General features: G+C 42.1%; 1 protein-coding gene across 1 annotated transcript in view; it reads left to right on the top strand.

Moving 5' to 3' along the window:
• Positions 1-20,723, top strand: part of MSANTD1 (Myb/SANT DNA binding domain containing 1) — a 33,510-nt gene extending 12,787 nt beyond the window's left edge. Inside the window, exons 3-4 of the mRNA XM_020815145.3 lie at positions 10,988-11,272; positions 20,011-20,723. Of these exons, the coding sequence (XP_020670804.1) occupies positions 10,988-11,272; positions 20,011-20,251 (526 nt within the window). The 3' untranslated portion in view covers positions 20,252-20,723. The remainder of the gene's footprint in view (positions 1-10,987; positions 11,273-20,010) is intronic.
• Positions 20,724-20,969: the final 246 nt, after the last annotated feature.

Raw genomic sequence — 20,969 nt, 5'->3', positions numbered from 1 at the left:
CAACCTGTCTGCCAGCTGGCAGGCTGCAGTTCCGGATGGAGGGTGCAAGAGCCGCTGTCTTCGGAGAGAGCTGGTGAGCGAGGCGAGGCTTTTTAAAACTCTTGACAGCAGAGGACACATGGGCGCTTCGGGCGGGCAGGCAGGGTGGGGGCCACAAACTATCATCCGGCGGGCCACAAATGGCCCACGGGCCATGTGTTTGAGACACGTTTGAGACACGTAGAAGATATTTCTTTTTATTTAAAAAAAACAGCTGAAAAATCCTTTAAAAATACAGGCCTGTGCCTTCCACTTAAAGAACAGAGAAACAGAGAGGATGCTTTGAATGAGCTGGGGTGGCAAGATTTTGGAGCATTGCTCTACCCCAAAGTATTTGGGTATCACTCTAGATCGAAGCCTGACCTATATAAAATATTGTTTAATATCAAACAGAAAGTTGCTGCCAGAAATAACATACTTGGGAAACTAGCTGGGTTAGACTGGGGTGCACACTACAAACAATAACAACAGCTTTGTCCATGTGCTGCTTGACAGCAAAATATGCTAGTGTCATATGGTATAAATCAGCACATGGCAAACATTCCTTTATGAAAATATTACTTTCAAAACATTGGGGCTATCTGCCAGAAAAAGTAATGAATTTAATGCATTATTTTCCAAGCTCTCTTTTATAAGCATCAAACAACCAGAATAGACAAGAAGGAAAAAGTGCCTTTCTGAGCAAGTTGTCTCATTGAAGTAAACAGACACCTTAATATCCACCAAAAATAGGACCTAAACCTCTTAGGGCTGGAGGGAGGCAAGTGGGAACAGCAAAGCAAAGCCTTGATAGCAAAGATAGGATCTCTCTCCTCCCCCTTAGCCTTTAAGGAATGCATTGACTGCAGCTAACGGAAAATACTCAATGTTGTACTTTCTTAATTTGCTCGTCACTCACTTTTTGTGCAAAAAAAAAAAAGTACTAGGAATGTGCAATGGCTCCTTGACATAGTCCATACCTGAATAAGAGCACAGAGATTGCTTCCTGTCCCACCCTGTATCCTTTTGGAAATAGTATAATCCAGATCCATGCCAGGATTTGTGTGCTTCTGGGTCTCTAGGAGAAAAACTCCTTCCACAAGAAGAGGGAAATGCAAAGAACACATGTATACAAACTCATTCCTAATAGTGTGATGAATGATGTGATGTGCTACCAAGACAATTCCCATCTATGGCAACCTAGCAGGCTTTTGAGATATGTGCAGTATTTAAGGGGTGTTTTTACCAGTGCCACTCTTCAGTCAGTATCCATGGCCAAGCAGGGATTTTAATCCCGGTCTACTGAGTCCTTGTCGGATATTGTATTCTTGAAGGCTTTCATGGCCAGGATCTGATGGTTGTTGTAGGTTTTTCAGGCAGTTTGGCCGTGTTCTGAAGACATGACCAAACAGCCTGAAAAACCTACAACAACCTTGTCTGATACTTCATCCATTACACTACACTGGCTCTCCCTTCTTGTGTAACAAAGTTTTAACAAGAGGAAAAAGAACATGCAAGAAAGCAATGCCCTGGCTATATACTGCACTGAGAGATGTCCCTCACCTTGCACGGCAGTTCCAGAGGGTAGGACCCAAACTCTCCTCTTTCACCCTCATTAACTTCTAACAAATAATTATATATTTTCTTAATTATTTTATCTTATCATTTGTTCTGGGTAAAAACCCTCTATTTTGTCTTTTCTGTACCTGGATTCCACCTGTGCTCTGGACCACCAGTCTATATATAGGGTGAAAGAGGAGAGTGCAAAAAACGGTCTGAAACTCAACATCAAAAAACTAAGATCACCTCCTGGGAAATAGAAGGGGAAGATATGGAGGCAATGACAGATTCTACTTTCTTGGGCTCCATGATCACTGCAGATGGTGACAGCAGCCACGAAATTAAAAGACACCTGCTTCTTGGGAGGAAAGCGATGACAAACCTTGACAGCATCTTAAAAAGCAGAGACATTACCTTGCCAACAAAAGTCCAAATAGTCAAAGCTATGGTTTTTCCTGTAGTGATATATGGAAGTGAGAGGTGGACCATAAAGAAAGCTGACCGCCGAAGAATTGATGCCTTTGAATTGTGGTGCTGGAGGAGGCTCTTGAGAGTGCCCTGGACTGTAAGGAGAACAAACCTATCCATTCTAAAGGAAATCAAACCTGAGTGCTCACTGGAAGGACAGATCCTGAAGCTGAGGCTCCAATACTTTGGCCATCTCATGAGAAGAGAAGACTCCTTGGAAAAGACCTTGATGTTGGGAAAATGTGAAGGCAAGAGCAACCAACATGAATTTGACACAACTCCGGAAGGCAGTGGAAGATAGGAGAGCCTGGCGTGCTCTGGTCCATGGGGTCATGAAGAGTCAGACACAGCTAAATGACTAAACGACGACAAAAATGCAAGATGAGATGGTTAAAGAATGTATGATTAAGTGGGCATAAATATGGCAAAATAATATAAAACTTACAAAATCGGTTAATTTCAAGGAGAACATCTACGAGATGTTTTACAGGTGGCATATGACTCCGGAAAAATTGTCAAAGATTTATACAGATGTATTAAATGTTTGTTGGAAGTGTGAAGCACACGAGGGAAGCTTTTATCATATGTGGTGGACTTGCAGAGTAGCGAAACAATATTGGATAGGAGTGCATACTTCGTTACAAAAAATATTGCTTTGTAAGGTTCCACTAACTCCAGAACTATTTCTATTGAGCATGATACCAGACAACATGGATAAGACAAAGAAGTGCTTAGTTATATATATAGTCACTGCAGCCAGAATTCTTTATGCCAAAAATTGGAAAAGACCAATGATACCGAAACAAGAGGAACTTATTGAGAAGATATGGGAAGTAGCAGAAATGGACATTCTATCAGAAGTGTTGAAAGACTGTCCAATACAAAAGGCAACTGAACGATGGGATTTATGTTATAAATGGTTCGAGTCACCAGATAGCGTTTGAATAACATAGATCTAAATTAGGATGTAAATGTGAGTTAAAATCTGGAGGGCAGCGAATAGTAGAAAAGCAGAATGTCTGAATTTTGATATTGCAATAAGAATAGACTGGATGTCAGTATATTTTGTGTTTCTCCTCGCCCTCCTCTTTTTCTTTCCCTGAAATTTCTCTTTACTTTCTCTATCCCATACCCTATCCCAAATTATTAAATAAATAAATAAAAAATGTAAGTTGAAAGAAACTCAAACAGACACCCCCTCCTTCCCTGTTCATTCTTGCCTGCCTAAGCAAAACCTTAATAAATTGGTTTACACATTCATATAGTGAAGCGAGTTACAGAAATCAAGATGGCTACGGTCAGGCCAATATATATTTTATACTTCTGCCTCCCCACATCTCCCCTGGGAGCTCCTCTCTTCTCTCCCCCAGACGGTGCTGATGAAGTGCCTTCCCTGGACAGGAGCCTTGGTTGGTGCCTCTCTAGATGTTGGCGGACGGTGGTGGAGGACAGATCCCTGGGGCCTGGTCTCCTCCGGACTACCACAAGGCAGGCATTGCAGCGTGCCAGCCGTGGGTCATTGCTGAGCACCGTGAAATGAGCCCACATGGCTAGTGTTGCCAAATACATGTGTCTGAAAAGGAGGACATCAAAAGCCAAAAAGGGGGACAAAGGAGGACGTATTGGGGGGGCTCTGTGCGTGGGCTGGGGTGGGGGGCATGTCACTTTTGGAATTAGGTATTGGGAAGAATAGCTCTTTGATCATGGGGCAATACCATAACCATTCAACCTACTCAGTCTTGAAAGGTTAAGACTGGGAAAGTTACATTTTTTTGGACTACAAAACTCAGAATCCACTGGCCACTGTGTTTTCTTGTTTTTAAAAATGTTTTAAAAATAAAACAAAACAAATCTACATATACACTTACTGGGCTCCTAGGACCAATGGAGACAATCTATTCCTTCCTTTAATGGAGACCCATCCCCCTTGTTTTATTTATTGATTTTTTTATTTTAATAAAAGCATAATAAAGTGAAATGAAAAGTTTAAAAAATTGTGTGACAGATTTGAAACACTTTATAAAAACCAGAAGAAGAAAAAACAGAAGGCATGGATTTCTCTCAGCTTGAGAAATGCAAGGGGTGGAGAAAATGGATTTACACACACACACACACACACACACACACACACACACACACACACACACACACACACACACACACACACACACACACACACACACACACACACACACACACACACACACACACACACACACACAGAGCCATATTCTCCACCCTTTACAATTTCTCAAGCTGAGAGAAATCCGTGTGTGTGTGTGTTCCAGCTCCCACAAGCATTGGGGAAGAACTGTGCATATGCTCCTGGACCTAGAAATGCACTCTGCACATGGCCCAGAGTCAGGGGTCAGGGCAGAAGGGGGGATAAAAGTTCCTTCTGTTCCCCGGCTTTAGGAGTAAGGAAGGACCGGACGGCCCCCATTTCCCTGGCTTTGAATGGCCACCCACTCCAAACCCCAGAACAGCCTTCCCTCCAGCAGGCAAGCAAGTGCACTCACTTCACTCCTGTCGTATCCATCCATCCATCCATCCATCCATCCATCCATCTCGCACCTTCCTGCCTTATTCAGCTCCCAGGCAGAAGCAGCCATCCCCAAGCCGGGGATTGATTGCTCGGGGCTGGAACAGCCCTAAACAATCAAGCCACCTTATCTCCCTCCAATCTCTGGAAGAACCGGAGGATTTACAAGGGCCTCAACCAAGGAAGTAACAGGGAGAGGTTTGGCTGGGGTGGGGTGAGATACAAAAGCCGGACATTTTGGAGTTTTTTAGTCTTGCCTGCCAGACGGAGGACATGCTCCTCAAAAGTAGAACATGTCCTCCTTTTGCCGGACGTGTGGTAACCCTACACATGGCCCCTCTGCCATGTTTGCCCAAACAAGGACCCGCTGCCTGCCCCTGACTGCTGGCCTGGGAAGAACTCTGTGTCCCGGGGCTGCTGCTGGTCTGGGAGGAGGAAACAGATGACTCTGGGGATCGGGGTGGGGGTGCTGTGAAGCCTGCCCTGCTGTTACCGGTTCCAAATCGGACTGGGGATCTTTGGAAACCAGTAACTCCTCAGGCTCCTCTAGGAAGAGGAGTGGCAGTTCTTTTGGCAGCTCTGGAAGCTGTGCTTCCATGCCTGCCTGCAAGGCCACCGGAGAAAGAACAGTGGTGCTGATAAACGTGGTAGTGGTCATCATGCACGTGATGGTGGCCTAGCCTACGTAGCTTCACAGCCTTCTTCCCCTTTGATTGTCCATGAACAAATCCCTTCATTTTCTATTGCTTGCCTAGCTAAACAAATAAATTAAAAACCAATAGACAGACAGACAGACAGAGACAGAGACAGAGACAGAGACAGAGACAGAGACAGACACACAGACACACAGACACACAGACACACACACACACACACACACACACACAATTTAGTTTTAGGGGAAAGGAAAAAATGGATCCAGCCACACAACAAATTCCCCCACCCCCTGTGCCTGAGAGACAAACAAGCCTCCTAAAATAAACTTTTGAAAAGTGAATAATGAATATAAAGGAAAAGGGATTCCAGTCACACACACCAAATTCCCCCACCCACCCACTCACAGTGCCTAAAGATGACACACATAAGCCTCCACCAGCAAAAAAAAAAGCTTTGAAAAACTAAATTTTAAAGCCCTTCCAAAGAAGTAGCCTAAGCTACCTGAAATCCCTTCCCAAATTCCCATTAAACTTGCGATGATTGATGATGATAATGAATGATATAAATGAAAAAGAAAAATGTGTTTGCTTTGCTGCCACAAAAGTGAAACCACCAGAGCACCAGCAAGCCAGCAACTGTTCTCACTCCAGAGATCATGAACAGAAGTGGGGAAAGGCTGGATGGGAAAAGCTTATATGAAGCCTCTGTAAAAGTAGATACAGTGGTGCCTCGCTTAGCGAGCGCACCGTATAACGACGAATCCGTATAGCGATCCCCTTTTTCGGGATCGCTATACGGAGCACCCAATCGCCGCACTCGCATTGCGACGATTGGGCAGTCCGGCGGCCATTTTGGAGCCGCGTTCGGCAGCTCCAAAATGGGCGCCGGATGACCCGAAATGGCCCCGCGCGGTGTTTTCGCGCCCTCGGCAAGCGAGGGGAGGGCGCGAAAACGCCGCGCAGGGCCATTTCGGGTCGTCCGCGGCCGTTTTGAAGCCGCAAAACAGCTGTTTTGCGGCTTCAAAACGGACCCGAAATGGCCCTGCGCTGCGTTTTCGCGCCCTCCCCTCGCTTGCCGAGGGCGCGAAAATGGCTGCCCGGGGCCAGGAAACTTCTCTAAGTGGGAAGTTTAGGGCCGATTTGGAATGCATTAAATGAAGTTTAATGCGTTACAATGGCTTTTTACTTCCCGCTTAGCGAAGATTTCACATAGCGAAGGTTAATCTGGAACGGATTAACCTCGCTATACGGGGCACCACTGTACATCTTTCAGCAGCACTATGGCCAGAGCTTCGAATTGGCACCAGCAAGCTCAGAGAGGCCCCAAAGTGGTTAACAAATATAGATTACAGGGGCTGATCATCTTCCCACTGCTGTTCAACATCTATACAATGTTGGGGGAAGTCATACAGAGATTTGGAGTATGCTGTTATCAGTACACTGATGATACACAACTCTATCACTCCTTTTGGTCTTTGGTAGAGGAAGCTGTTCAGGCCCTGGAACACTGCCTGGCCATGGTTATGGACTGCAAAAGGACTAATATGCTGAAATTCTGACAAGGTAGATGGATTCCCTGTTGTTAGGGGGGGTACCTTGATCAGTTAGGAGGTTTCCTGCTGGTCTAGATGGGTTCACATTCTCCTCATAGGTTCAGGGTCATAATTTGGACCTTGAACCTATGGACCCAGCCCTCTCTATTGAGAATCAGATCTCAGCCATGGCCAGGTCTGCCTTTCTCCAACTCAGGCAGATTGTATACTTTTGCCCCTATCTTGAAATAAAGTCTCTAATAACACTGGTTCATGTACTGGTAATTTCTAAAATCAGGGGTCAGGGAACTTTTTTACCTTTTACCCCACAAAAAAATTATATACGCCGACATTACCCCCTTGATTCGAAAGGAAGGAATTAATTATTTGAATTAAAAATATTATCAAATTTAATTATTTGAATTAAAAATATTATTAATCTACAGAGGCTGTGTACCGAACTAGCAGGATGCACAAAATTTGATAAAGATGTGCACTATTTTTGCTGGAACACATTGCACTCCAGCCATGGTGTGATATAGGGAGTAGTAAGGTGTCCAATGTGCCTAGCAAGTTGCATTAAATTTTTGCTAGCTCGCAGAGGTGGCTGCCAGAGTGGTTCTAGCAATGACATGTTGCTAGAGACAGGCAATGCAGAATTGGGGGGGGTTCCCTACCACTTTAATCATTCTATGTGTGGTGTGCAAAAAGGAACAAACCAGGCTAAAGGTCATGTCACCCACCCTGGTGCCACAGCCCAATATCAAAGGACCAGTGTGCTTTTTTTTTATTATCATCAATGGAAAACTCAGCAGTGGCCAGAGGATTGGAAAAGATCAGTCTACATACCAATCCCAAAGAAGGGAAGTGCCAAAGAATGCTCCAGCTACCATACAATTGCACTCGTTTCACATGCTAGCAAGGTTATGCTCAAAATCCTACAAGGCAGGCTTCAGCAGTACATGGACCAAGAACTCCCAGAAGTACAAACTGGATTTTGAAGGGGCAGAGGAACTAGAGACCAAATTACTAACATGCACTGGATTATGGAGAAAGCCAGAGAGTTCCAGAAAAACATCTACTTCTGCTTCATTGACTACGCAAAAGCCTTTGACTGTGTGGACCACAGCAAACTATGGCAAGTTCTTAAAGAAATGGGAGTGCCTGACCACCTTATCTATCTCCTGAGAAACCTATATGTGGGACAGGAAGCAACAGTTAGAACTGGATATGGAACAACTGATTGGTTCAAAATTGGGAAAGGAGTACAACAAGGCTGTATATTGTCCCCCTGCTTATTTAATTTAAATGCAGAATACATCATGTGAAAGGCCGGACTAGAGGAAGCCCAAGCCGCAATTAAGATTGCCAGAAAAAATATCAACAACCTCCGATATGCAGATGATACCACTCTGATGGCAGAAAGTGAGGAGGAATTAAAGAACCTCTTAATGAGGGTGAAAGAGGACAGTGCAAAAAATGGTCTGAAGCTCAACATCAAAAAAACAAAGATCATGGCCACTGGTCCCATCACCTCCTGGGAAATAGAAGGGGAAGAAATGGAGGCAGTGACAAATTTTACGTTCTTGGGCTCCATGATCACTGCAGATGGTGAAAGCAGCCACAAAATTAAAAGATGCCTGCTTTTTGGAAGGAAAGCAATAATAAACCTAGACAGCACCTTAAAAAGCCACCCTTCCCCCCCGTCTTAATTCAGTTTCTCTTTTGCTTGACTGCCTGTTCATTTTCAGTTTTGAGTCAGTCTCTCTCTCTCTCTCTCTCTCTCACACACACACACACACACACACACACACACACACAGACACACACACACACACGGACGCGCGCACACACTCCCTCCATTTTCTCCCTCCATTTTCTACAATTACATACATTTAAATAAGCCTGATGAAGTCCTCAGTCTCTCGCACCTTTCTTTCTTCCCTCCTTCCCTTGCTTGCTCCTTTCTCTCCTCCTGCTTGTTTGCAGTCTGCTCATTACCCCCAGGATTTTCACTTTTACCCCATTTGGCAATCTACCCCGGTTCCCCGACCTATGTCTAAAATGGACGATAGCAATTTTGTCAGGGTGGCTCAGAAGTGGCATCCAGTGCAAAATGCAGCAGCCATGCTGGTTTCAGAAACATCAAACATCAAACTACAATCATATCTTTCCTGTCCTGGCCCATTTGCATTGGCTGCCAGTATGCTTCTGGGCCAAATTCAAGATGTTAATGCTGACATTCAAAGCCCTGGGATTTGTTACTTGACATAGTGCTTATCCCTCAGATGGACCTCCCATCCCACCTGCACCTTCCAATCCCTGACACTATGGGTGGCCCACCCAGAAATCTACAACTACCATGGTGGCTGCCTCACTGTGGAACTCTCTCCTGGTGGATGTGCAACTTGAATTTTAGAAAGGAAGTAAAAAGATGGCTTTTTACTCAGGCCTGTCAGAAAACACAAGCTTCCGAAGAAACTGCTTTTCCACGGAACAGAGAGGGTCCGGAATGATCAGCTCCTTATCAGGCAAAACCGGGTTCATTAATTTTACCCTAGGGCAGCTGAATCATTCGTTCTCCCAAGTCTGACCCGATTTAACAAAGAACAAAACACTTACAGGAGTTCTAGGAGATCTAACCATCCTAGTACTCTTTAATATGTAGGACCCCAAATTGGTAGCATGAAGTGGCCTGATTAAATACATCAATTTAAAGTAGCCAATTAACTATAGTAGCTTATGGTCTATCTAAGAAGCCAACTTCCAGACATTTAGCATTTTCTTATTTTATTAGAAAAATAGAATTTAGAAAGAAATTATTTTAAATAAGCAAAACAAGACATCTTTACATAACCAATCATTTCCAAACCCCAGCCATCACCAAAAGATATAATTCCTCTACAAAAACTAAAATAACAAACAACTAACTACATTTTCAATAAAACTAGAGATTCTATTAGGTAGAGTTTAATCTTACTGTCCATTCCAAAAATAAAGTTTCTGAGTCTTTCTTCAGACGTTCATCCGTCCGTTCTGGAATTCTCTTCTCTCTCCCATTCGGCTCTTCTTTCTTCTCTCGTCCCGTAACTCTTAAATAAAAAATTATGTCCTTGCTCCGTCTGGGCTAAGATAGTTGCTTAGCGACAAGATAAAGGTCACCTTGGTCTGCACAGAGCTTTTGCAAACTGACCTTGGACATCTCTCTAACTTACACACAGATATCAAATGAATTCCTAGACTAACTTTGTCACTATAAAGTAAATCTATTTAACTTTCATAAGCAAGTTCATCACAAGGCCTTTGAAAATCTTGCCTCTACCTAATTTTAATTACTTTATTATTGATGATAATATGTTTATTATTTTTATACATTTTTGCCATCATCTTTTGTGTTAGTTTCTATTGCTAAATATAGTTGGGTTTAGGGAGGGTGATAATTTATTCCTGAACTTTTTGACCATCTTGACTTTTGTTTGTAAGCCACCCAGAGTAGTGGCTTGCCATTAGATGGGCAGGATAGAAGTCTAATAAAACAAACAAGCAAGCAAACAAATAAGCAAACGAACAAACAATTACTCTGGACTGACCAAAGTTTTGTGTTCTTGATCTACACGAACCTATTCCAGTTTCTTCATTATATGTTACCCAAAAGAAATGCACAGTCTGATTAATCATCATCATCATCATGTGTTGTCAAGTCAATTCTGACAGATGGTGACCCTTTTCAGGCTTCTTGAGGTAGAGAATACTCAGAAGTGGTTTCTCCGTTTCTTCTTCTGGGGATGCCCCGGGACTGGGCAGCTCGCCCAAGGCCACACAAGGCTAACTCTACTCATAGGAGGCACAGTGGGGGAATTGAAGTCCCAACCTCTGGCTCTGCAACCAGATACCTAAGACACTGAGCAATCCAGCCAGTTATTACAATCTGATTATGCGTAGTATAATATGGCTAACAGCAAATCTGTAAATTTACACCTGCTTTGTTATCAAGATGATATTTTTCATAAGTAAAACTGTTTTAGACTGACTTTAATCCAAAGCAAAACAATAAATGTTGAAATAATGCAGTTCAAATATTTTCTTTCTTTCTTTTTGTTATTTTCATATATATTTTATACACTGAAATATTCTTCATGGTAGTTTTTTGATATCACACGAAATGGTTGGATGTCTAAATTTTCTTCTGTGATTTGTTTTTTGCATCACAGGAAATTAAAGTGCATGACTGATAGTGAAACCCTTGCACCTGATTGGCCTTATTTTAAAACCATTGATAGAATACTTTCTAAAGTATCAGAGCACAACGATGTGAAAATGCATGACAGTCAGCAACCAGGCCCTTCAACGTCACAGACAGAGGCCTCACAGTCACCATCTGCCAAGTCTACGCCTCTCTATTTGCCATATAACCAGTTCACATATGAAGGGAGAGAAGAATTTTTTGAGGATGAGCATTCTGAGAGTTCTTCCAGTTTACTTTCATATAAATTAAGGTAACCACTATATTTACTTAGTAATTTTATATTTTTGGCCCTCAGTGCTGCAGGACCAATTAATTCAGGGACTTATTTCATGTTTTTTTTAAAGCTGTGAATGACAGGAATGCAGTTGCAGTCCTGTGAACAGTAGAATCAGTACAATTGTATTTTTATTTTAAAAATTATAAGTAGCAATTCATGAACTTCAGTAACTGTCTCTGCTGACAGTTGTTCTGCCTAGAAAGATTGGAATGAGAAGGAGAGCGGTCAGAGGGAAAATTCCCCTTCTCTGGTGTGGTAAGACAAGAGGCCACCTGGATTCACCCAGAAGGTGTTTCAGGTTTATGTTTTATTGGCCAAAATCCTGTTGCACAAAACCCTGTGTGTCAAGACACACACCATCAGCAGGGGATTTTTTGGCAATTAAAGACTTCCTACCTCTGTCCTGTGGTTTGTCTGATTCATGTATAATTAGTTTTATTGTGTACAAGTTATAGGAGTCCCAGAATGGAAGGGAGAAATCTTTTAACACTGAAAATCTCCCAGAGGAACTTTCATTAAAGTCATTAAAGTTTTCCTGTTACCATGTCAGGGCTCCCATAGCTTGGATGCAATGAAACTGACTACACACAAGACAAAGAAATGAATCAGTGGCTTAGCTACTCAATGGAGATGGAAAAATGATAAAAGAAGACAAGGAAAGGCAGAAGTGCTCAACTATTTTATCTCAGTCTCTTCCCAAAGAAGAGACTATGACTCACCAGACAAATGTGAAGTGCAAGGGGAGGGGACATGTTTGCAGCTGGAGACTGATAAACAAATAATTAAGGAATACCTTATTACCTTGAATGAATTCAAACCTCCAGGGCTGGATGAACTGCATCCAAGAGTATTGAAGAAACTGACTAAATAACTCTCAGAACACTGAGAGTCCATTATTTTCTTGAAATCATGGGACATGGGTGGGGTGCCAGACAACTGTAGGAAGGCTAATGTTATCCCTCCCTTGAGCTTGTTTGGAGGTTCTAGCAAGGGAGCGCAGCTATCGTATACCCTTGACCGAAGAACGGTCCACTCCTTCTATCTGGGGTGGTTGTCCTCTTCCACCGAGCACACAGCTTTGGGAGGGAGAGACATGGAGCGGTGAGGGAGGAAGGGGACACCCGCCTAGCCAGTCAGATCAGCCAAATCAACCCTGGTGATCAGTGGGGACCCCACCTCCCAGAAAACATTACACCCTGAGCAAGCTGGTTTCAGGAAAGGTAAGGCCACAGTAGATAACTGCTTAATACTTTCGCATCTTATTAACAAAATGCTTAAATCATGAAAAATCTAAATTGTATGTAGATTTCCTTGATTTAAAGGCAGCTTTCGATTCAGTAGATAGAGAGTTTCTCTGGGAAAAACATGAAAATATGGGCATAGATAAAAGACTCCTTTCCCTCATTAGAATTTTATACTCAGGCACAACATGTCAAGTTCATGCCTCTTGGAAAGGTGAGTTAATTAATCAATTTCCAACCAACAAGGGAGTGAAGCAAGGCTGCATTCTTGCTCCCTCCCTCTGCAATTCATTTATGAATGACCTAGCCCCCTTTCTCTCCTTCATGGATTGCTGCCTTGTTGTGCGAAGGGGCTTGAGTAATTCAGAGAAGCTATCGGCTATGCCGTGCAGGGACACCCAAGACGGACAGGTCATCGTGGAGAGTTCCGACTAAACACAATCCACCCGGAGTAGGAATTGGCAATGCCACTCCAGTATCTTTGCCAAGAACACCCAATGATCAGAAACAAAAGGCTAAAAGATATGATGCTGGAAGATGGGACCCTCAGGTCAGAAGGCGTCCAACATGTTACTGAGGAAGAGCGGAAGAAAAGTACAAGTAGCTCCAGAGCTAATGAAGTGGTTGGGCCAAAGCCGAAAGGACGCTCAGCTGTGGACGTGCCTGGAAGTGAAAGGAAAGTCTGATGATGCAAAGAAAAATACTGCATAGGAATCTGGAATGTATGAACCTAGGTGAATTGGATGTGGTCAAACAGGAGATGGCAAGAATATACATCGACATCCTGAGTGTCAGTGAACTAAAATGGACGGGAATGTGCGAATTCAGTTCAGACAATTATCATATCTACTATTGTGGGCAAGAATCCCGTAGAAGAAATGGCATTCCCCTCATAGTCAGCAAAAGAGTGGGAAATGCTGTACTGTACTGGGACACAATCTCAAAAATGATAGAATAATTTCAATACTAATCCAAGGCAGACCTTTCAATATCACAGTAATCCAGGTTTATGCACCAACCACCAATGCTAAAGAGGCTGAAATTGACCAACTCTATGAAGACTTACAACACCTTGTAGAATTGACACCAAAGAAGGCTGTTCTTGTCATTGTAGGGGACTGGAATGCTAAAGTAGGGAGTCAAGAGTTAAAGGAACAACAGGGAAGTGTGGCCTCGGAGTTCAAAATGAAGCAAGGCAAAGGCTAATATGGTTTTGTCAAGAGAACAAGCTGGTCATCACAAACACTCTTTTCTAACAACACAAGAGGCGACTCTACACATGGAAATCACCAGATGGGCAATACCGAAATCAGATTGATTATATTCTCTGCAGCCAAAGATGGAGAAGCTCTATACAGTCAGCAAAAACAAGAACTGGAGCTGATTGTGGCTCTGATTATCAGCTTCCTATAGCAAAACTCAAGTTTAAACTGAAGAAAGTGGGAAAAACCACTGGGATAGTCAGATATAATCTAAACCAAATCCCTTATGAATACACAGTGGAAGTGAAGAACAGATTTAAGGAACTCAATTTGGTGGACAGAGTGCCTGAAGAACTATGGATGGAGACCTGTAACATTGTACAGAGGGCAGCAACAAAAACCATCCCAAAGAAAATTAAAATGCAAGAAAACAAAGTGGCTGTCCAACGAGGCCTTACAAGTAGCAGAGAAGAGAAGGGAAACAAAATGCAAGAGAGATAGGGAAAGTTACAGAAAACTGAACGCAGACTTCCAAAGAATAGCAAGGAGAGACAAAAGGGCCTTCTTAAATGAACAATGCAAAGAAATAGAGGAAAATAACAGAACAGGGAAAACCAGAGATCTGTTCAGGAAAATTGGAGATATTAGAGGAACATTTTGTGCAAAGATGGACATGGGTGTTGGCTTTGAGATGCATCCGATGAAGACAAGTCTTCATTACGAGAAAACATGGAGGCCATTGAGGGTGAACGGTGTAATCCCTTGGTGTGTGCCCTTGGTATGGGGTCAATGTCCTACTGTGTAGATGCTGAAAAGGGTTCGGTGTCGAGGCCATGTGGGCTGGAATAAAGCGTGGTCGTGTCAACTGTTGGTCGGCTACAGGCATGCCTAGATCTTTTTTAGGTAAGGTGATTTCTGGCACCACCGTCCTTTTTCAAGGTGGTCGAATTAGGGAGGTAGTGCTGTGGGAGAGTACCAAACTGGTGGTGGGTAGTTCGGTCCCCTGTAATCATCTTGGTAACCATAGCCATGGTACTGATCAAAGTAGTGAGAGATTCAACTTTTGAACTGTGAACGTTTTGAAATAAATTGACAAAAACCATCTGCTGAGGGAGTGGAGCAAACTCAAGGGTTAAGAAGAGCCTGGTACGAGGATCCTTCTTATTTATTTATTTATTTATTTATTTATTTATTTATTTATTTATTTATTTATTTATTTATTTATTTATTTATTTATTTATTTATTTAATTTTATTTTATTTTATTTTATTTTATTTTATTTTATTTTATTTTATTTATATCCCGCCTATCTAGTCGGTTAAGACTACTCTAGGCGGCTTACAGAAAAAATACAACAATCTATATAAAAGCAGTTATATTTAGGGGAAAAACTTTCAACAAGGGAAACAGAGAGTAGGGAGAGGAAAAAAGGGAGGTCAGGAATTAACTGAGGGGAAGGCCTGCCGAAACATCAAAGTTTTTAGTTGCTTTTTAAAAGAACCCAGCAAGGGAGCCGCGCGAATGTCAGGAGGTAAATTATTCCATAGGCGAGGAGCCACCGCTGAGAAGGCCTGATTTCTTGTCTTTTCTTTCTGGGCCTACCTCGGCGTTAGGCTCCTCAGCCTCACCTCCTGACTCGCGCAAGTGACACAGGTAGATCTTGGTGGGAGTAGGCGTTCCGCCAAGTATCGAGGCCCTAAACTGTTTAGGGCTTTATATGTAAGCATCAACACTTTGAAGTCGATGCGGAAACGGATGGGCAGCCAATGCAATGCGGCCAGAGTGGGTGAAATATGTTGGTATTTTTTCACACCACTGAGGAATCTGGCTGCTGCATTCTGCACCACCTGCAATTTCCGCAGCAGCCTCAAAGGCAGCCCCACGTAGAGCGCATTACAGTGGTCTAATCTTGAGATTACGAGCGCATGCACCAAGGTAGTGAACAGTGCAAAGAAATAGAGGAAAAGAATAGAAAGGGAAAAACCAGAGGTCTGTTCAAGAAATTTGGAGATATAAAAGGAACATTTTGTGCAAAGATGGACATGATAAATGGGAGGGACCTCACAGAAGCAGAAGACATCAAGAAGAGGTGGCAAGAATACACAGAGGAACTATACCAGAAAGATCTGGATGTCCCGGACAACCCAGATAGTGTGGCTGCTGAACTTGAGGCAGACATCCTGGAGAGCGAAGTCAAGTGGGCCTCAGAAAGCATGGCTAACAACAAGGTCAGTAGAGGTGATGTCATTCCAGTTGAACTATTTAAAATCTTAAAAGATGACACTGTTAAGGTGCTACACTCAATATTCCAGCAAGTTTGGAAAACTCAGCAGTGGCCAGAGGATTGGAAAAGTTCAGTCTACATCCCAATCCCAAAGAAGAGCAGTGCCAAAGAATGCTCCAACTACCGTACAATTGCACACATTTCACACACTAGCAAGGTTATGTTCAAAATCCTACAAGGTAGGCTTCAGCAGTATGTGGACTGAGAACTCCCAAAAGTACAAGCTGGATTTTGAAGGGACAGAGGAACTAGAGACCAAATTGCTAACATGCGCTGGATTATGAAGAAAGCCAGAGAGTTCCAGAAAAACATCTTCTTCTGCTTCATTGACTACGCAAAAGCCTTTCACTGTGTGGACAGCAACAAACTATGGCAAGTTTTTAAAGAAATGGGAGTGCCTGACTGCCTTATCTATCTCCTGGGAAATCTATATGTACGACAGGAAGCAAAAGTTAGAACTGGATATGGAACAACTGATTGGTTCAAAATTGGGAAAGGAGTACGACAAGGCTGTATATTGTCCTCCGGCTTATTTAACTTATATGCAGAATACATCATGTGAAAAGCCAGACTGGAGGAATCCCAAGCCGGAATTAAGATTGCAGGAAGAAATATTAACAACCTCAGATATGCAGATGATACTACTCTGATGGCAGAAACTTAGGAGGACTTAAAGAACCTCGTAATGAGGGTGAGAGAGTAGAGTGCAAAAAGTGGTCTGATGCTCAACATCAAAAAAACTAAGATCATGGCCACTGGTCCCATCACCTCCTGGGAAATAGAAGGGGAAGATAAAAGTGATGACAAACCTAGACAGCATCTTAAAAAGCAGAGACATTACCTTGCTGACAAAGGTCCACATTGTCAAAGCTATGGTTTTTCCAGGAGCAATGTATGGAAGTGAGAGCTGGATCATAAAGAAGGCTGACTGCCGAAGTATTGATGCTTTTGAATTGTGGTGCCTGAGGAGACTCTTGAGAGTCCCCTGGATTGCAAAGAGATCAAACCTATCCATTTTGAAAGAAATCAACCCTGAGTGCTCACTGGAGGGACAGATCCTGAAGTTGAGGCTCCAATACTTTGGTCATCTCATGAGAAGAGAAGACTCCCTGGAAAAGACCCTGATGTTGGGAAAATGTGAGGGCAAGAGGAGAAGGGCACGACAGAGGATGAGATGGTTGGACAATGTCATCGAAGCAACCAAAATGAATTTGACCCAACTCCGGGAGGCAGTGGAAGACAGAAGGGCCTGGTGTGCTCTTCCATGGGGTCACAAAGAGTTGGACATGATTTAATGACTAAACAACAATGACAAGCCCCCTTTCTAGCCAGTTTGGAGGGTCATGCACCAAAATTGGTACATATCGTGTCCCGTTTTTGTTTTATGCAGATGTTGCTCTTATCATCTTGCGCTCCCTCCCAGGTTTGAAATGTTTAATTAACAGAACTGTGAAATACTTGGACAAAAACAAAATGCAGCTGAATTATACTAAATCCAAAATTTTGGTTTTCTTAAAGTCATGAAAGCAACTTTAATGGAATCTGAATGGACACAAAATCAAACAGGTTAAAGAGTATAAATATCTAGGTATCCTTTTCCATTATAAACATTCCTGGTCTCCCCATCGTAAAATGGTTATAAATGTAGCTAGGTTCACTGGTCAAGCAATACTTCATTTCTATTATAATTTTGACAATTGTTATGTTCTGGTGGCTTTACAGGTTTTTAAATCCAAAATTATCCCACAAATTTTATATGGCATTTCAATCTGTTTAAATGCCATGAATAGGTCAATTGAATTGATACAATCTCAATTCTTACGTAAAGTGCTAGGGCTACCAAGTTGTGTTCCCTACTCAGTGCTTTGTCTAGCGACTGGATTTTACTCTTTGGAAACAATGGCTTGGCTAAGAGCATTTCAGTTTTGGTTAAAACTTTTCTACAACTCTGACCCAGATAGTTTATTATATCAACTATTACTCGACTCTAAATCTCCCTTTGGGTCTACAGCCCTTTTACAAAAACTAAAAAGGATTGGCTTAGATGGTGACTACTTGGGCTCACTAAATCAAGGGCAAGCCTTCCAAATGATCAAAAGAAGAATTTTGAACATTGAATTCCAGGAACTATGGAACGCAGCCAGTAAGACCTGCTTACCACTGTTTTCCCATATTCCCTTTAAGATTGGAAAACTGCTGCATTCCTTTCTCTGCTCAAGTGTCCACAAAAAGGCAGGGCATTTTCCCCAGCCAGATGCAATGTCATGCCTGCAGCCTTAATATATGGTAGGTTCAAAGGAATCCTGTACCTCAAAAGACATTGCTCCTGCGAGCAGAGTGCATTGGAAACTCTTGCCCACATATTTCTGCACTGTCCACTCCACCAGAGTGATTGCTCCGAATTTGTGGCACCAGTCCTGTTAAAATTGGAGGGAAAATCTGATGTGGACAAAGTCCATTTTATGTTATCAGTGGAGGTGCCTGACATTCTGGAAAGAACTGCAGATTTCATCAGCTCAATAGTGAGAAAGCAAAGCCTTGCTTTCAATTAAATGTCTTTGAAGGGTTTGGTCTTCTGCTTTCCTACCTCCTCGTTTTTGTATGTGTGGGGAACAGACTGAAGGGTGATCTGATAACCCTTTTCAAATACTTGAAAGGCTGTCATATAGGGGAGGGGCAGGATCTGTTCTTGATCAGCCCTAAGTACAGGACATACAACAAGGGGCTCAAATTACAGGAAGTCAGATTTTGGTTGAATATCAGGAAAATCTTCCTAAGAGTTTGAGCAGTATGGCAATGGAACCAACTACCTGGAGAGGTGGTGAGTGCTCCAACACATTCAAGAAAAATTTAGACAACCACCTTGATTTGTATTTCTGCAATGAGCAGGGGGCTGGGCTTGATTACCTTATAGGCCTCTTCCAACCACATGATTCTATGAGTCTATGGTCAAGCCATGGGACAGAAGTTGGAAGTCGTAATTGCTAAAAAAAATTCCCCCGCCAGAAACATTATAATCCTTCCACAGGAATAACCTAATACAACAGGATTTGAGCAATTTCTTGTTTTCTTGTTCCTTCACTGTTTCTATTACATTGTAAGCATTTATTTTAAACTGTGACTTGTTTTGAGTAGTTTGACAAAGACTTCCTAGGTACCACCTGTTAGGAAGGCCCAAGGATCTTACTGTAGCTCTTGATGGCAACGCACACAGGCTTCAAGCATGAGGATTAATGGAATGCCTGTACCTGTGAAGAAAGAAAGAGGAGGATAGGATACAGGGAAGGAGCAAATCAGGAATATTACAAACAGGTGGAAGTACAGCAATGGGGAAAGGACAAGCTAGGTGAGGGGATCATAGCCCAAACTGTTCTCATATTCCCAAACTATCTGCCTCCCTGTAAATTTAGAGGCACGTTGGCCTTCTAGATGCTTCCTTTGAATGCCAGGTGAATTTATTGTAAGATCTCACTCAGCTGTGACTTTAACCATACAAACCTGGTAAGCAAAAGGAACCTTGGTAAGGAAAAGGTGCTATTAAGTATAGCACCAGGGGAACAGCTTTTTTTAAAAAAAGCTACAATCCCCACAATAACCCAAGTATCATGCCTCTTTGTGGGCAACAGTTCTGCCAACAGAGACCCCAGAACATATGTGAATAAATTAGTTAGACCTCAGGTGTTCAACATAATAATTTATATTATATCTCAAGGACAGAAGACAGTATCTTGGATGCATTCATTACTTGTGCATAGGGTGGCTACTTACACATCACCAAAGAGAGAGAGAGAGAGAGAGAGGAAATGCATCACCAGAAAAAGGTGTATCATCAGAAGTTGCTTGCAGTAAATTCCCGTGAAAGAAGGATAAATCTTCAGTTCCAGCTTTTAAAGTTTAATACACTGCTGCCATACCAAGATAAGTTGTACAATGCCTGGCTCCATCACAAATGTCAGATTTAATGCTGAAATATTTGAATTTCAGAACTGAAGAGAGACCTGTAAAGAAAAGGAAAATGCAAAGCTGTAGCTTCCAAAAGAAGAAATTAAAATTAATGGAAGCCATGCTGGAGGAACAAAAGAAGCTGAGCAGGGCTATGGAAGAAACATGCAGAGAAGTGCGCAGGATTCTTGACCAACAGAACATCATTCAGGTTCAGAGTCTGCAGCTACAAGAGAGAATGATGAATCTACTGGAAAAAATGATCTCCAAGGCCAATGTTTAAATTCTTTCCCAATGATCCTGCGAATATGTATTTATCTACAATATTTTATGGAAATAGCATATTGCAAACCTAAGGTTGCCACTTCCTTCCAGATAAATTAAAACTGTAATGTAAATATAGTTAAATGAAAAATCTAAACTATATATGATATGAATCTTTTAGAAAACTAAGCTTTTGTTAATGAAATAAAATTGCTGCTTGCTCTGTGAATTTGTTTTCTAGATCCTAGACAACTGAGCAATCAGTTCTATTGGGGGGCTTATGATCAAGGATCATCAAACTATTATTGTGAGATTTATTCTAGAAAGAAAGGTTTCTTTCTCTAGACTGAGAATAAAGTATTAAAAATGTACATCTTTAGAAAAAGCATATTTTTAAATGTTGGTTCAGAAAGAAAGAAAGAAAGAAAGAAAGAAATCAGATTTGGACTAGTGTGCATATAAGACCAAAAAAAAAAAAAAAAAAAAAGAAAGAAAGAAAGAAAGAAAGAAAGAAAATTATGAGTGGACAGAGGGACCAGATACAGACTCATAGATGTAGCCTATGTTGTGTGGATTTTTTTCCCTAAGGGTGTTCGAACAAAATAAACAATACATGTAATGACTCAAGATTTAAGCTTTTATTGGATGTAACAATTGGCTTTGCTCAAGGTTAAATAAAACAAATTACCCTGCTGAAATGCAGAGTAAATAAGTAAAAAAAAGAGGTGTTACCAAAC

The sequence above is a fragment of the Pogona vitticeps genome, chromosome 5 (assembly GCF_051106095.1).
Source record: "Pogona vitticeps strain Pit_001003342236 chromosome 5, PviZW2.1, whole genome shotgun sequence".
Lineage (NCBI taxonomy): Eukaryota > Metazoa > Chordata > Lepidosauria > Squamata > Agamidae > Pogona > Pogona vitticeps.
Note: the sequence above shows the minus strand (reverse complement) of the source record. Positions and strands in the feature narration are given on the sequence as shown.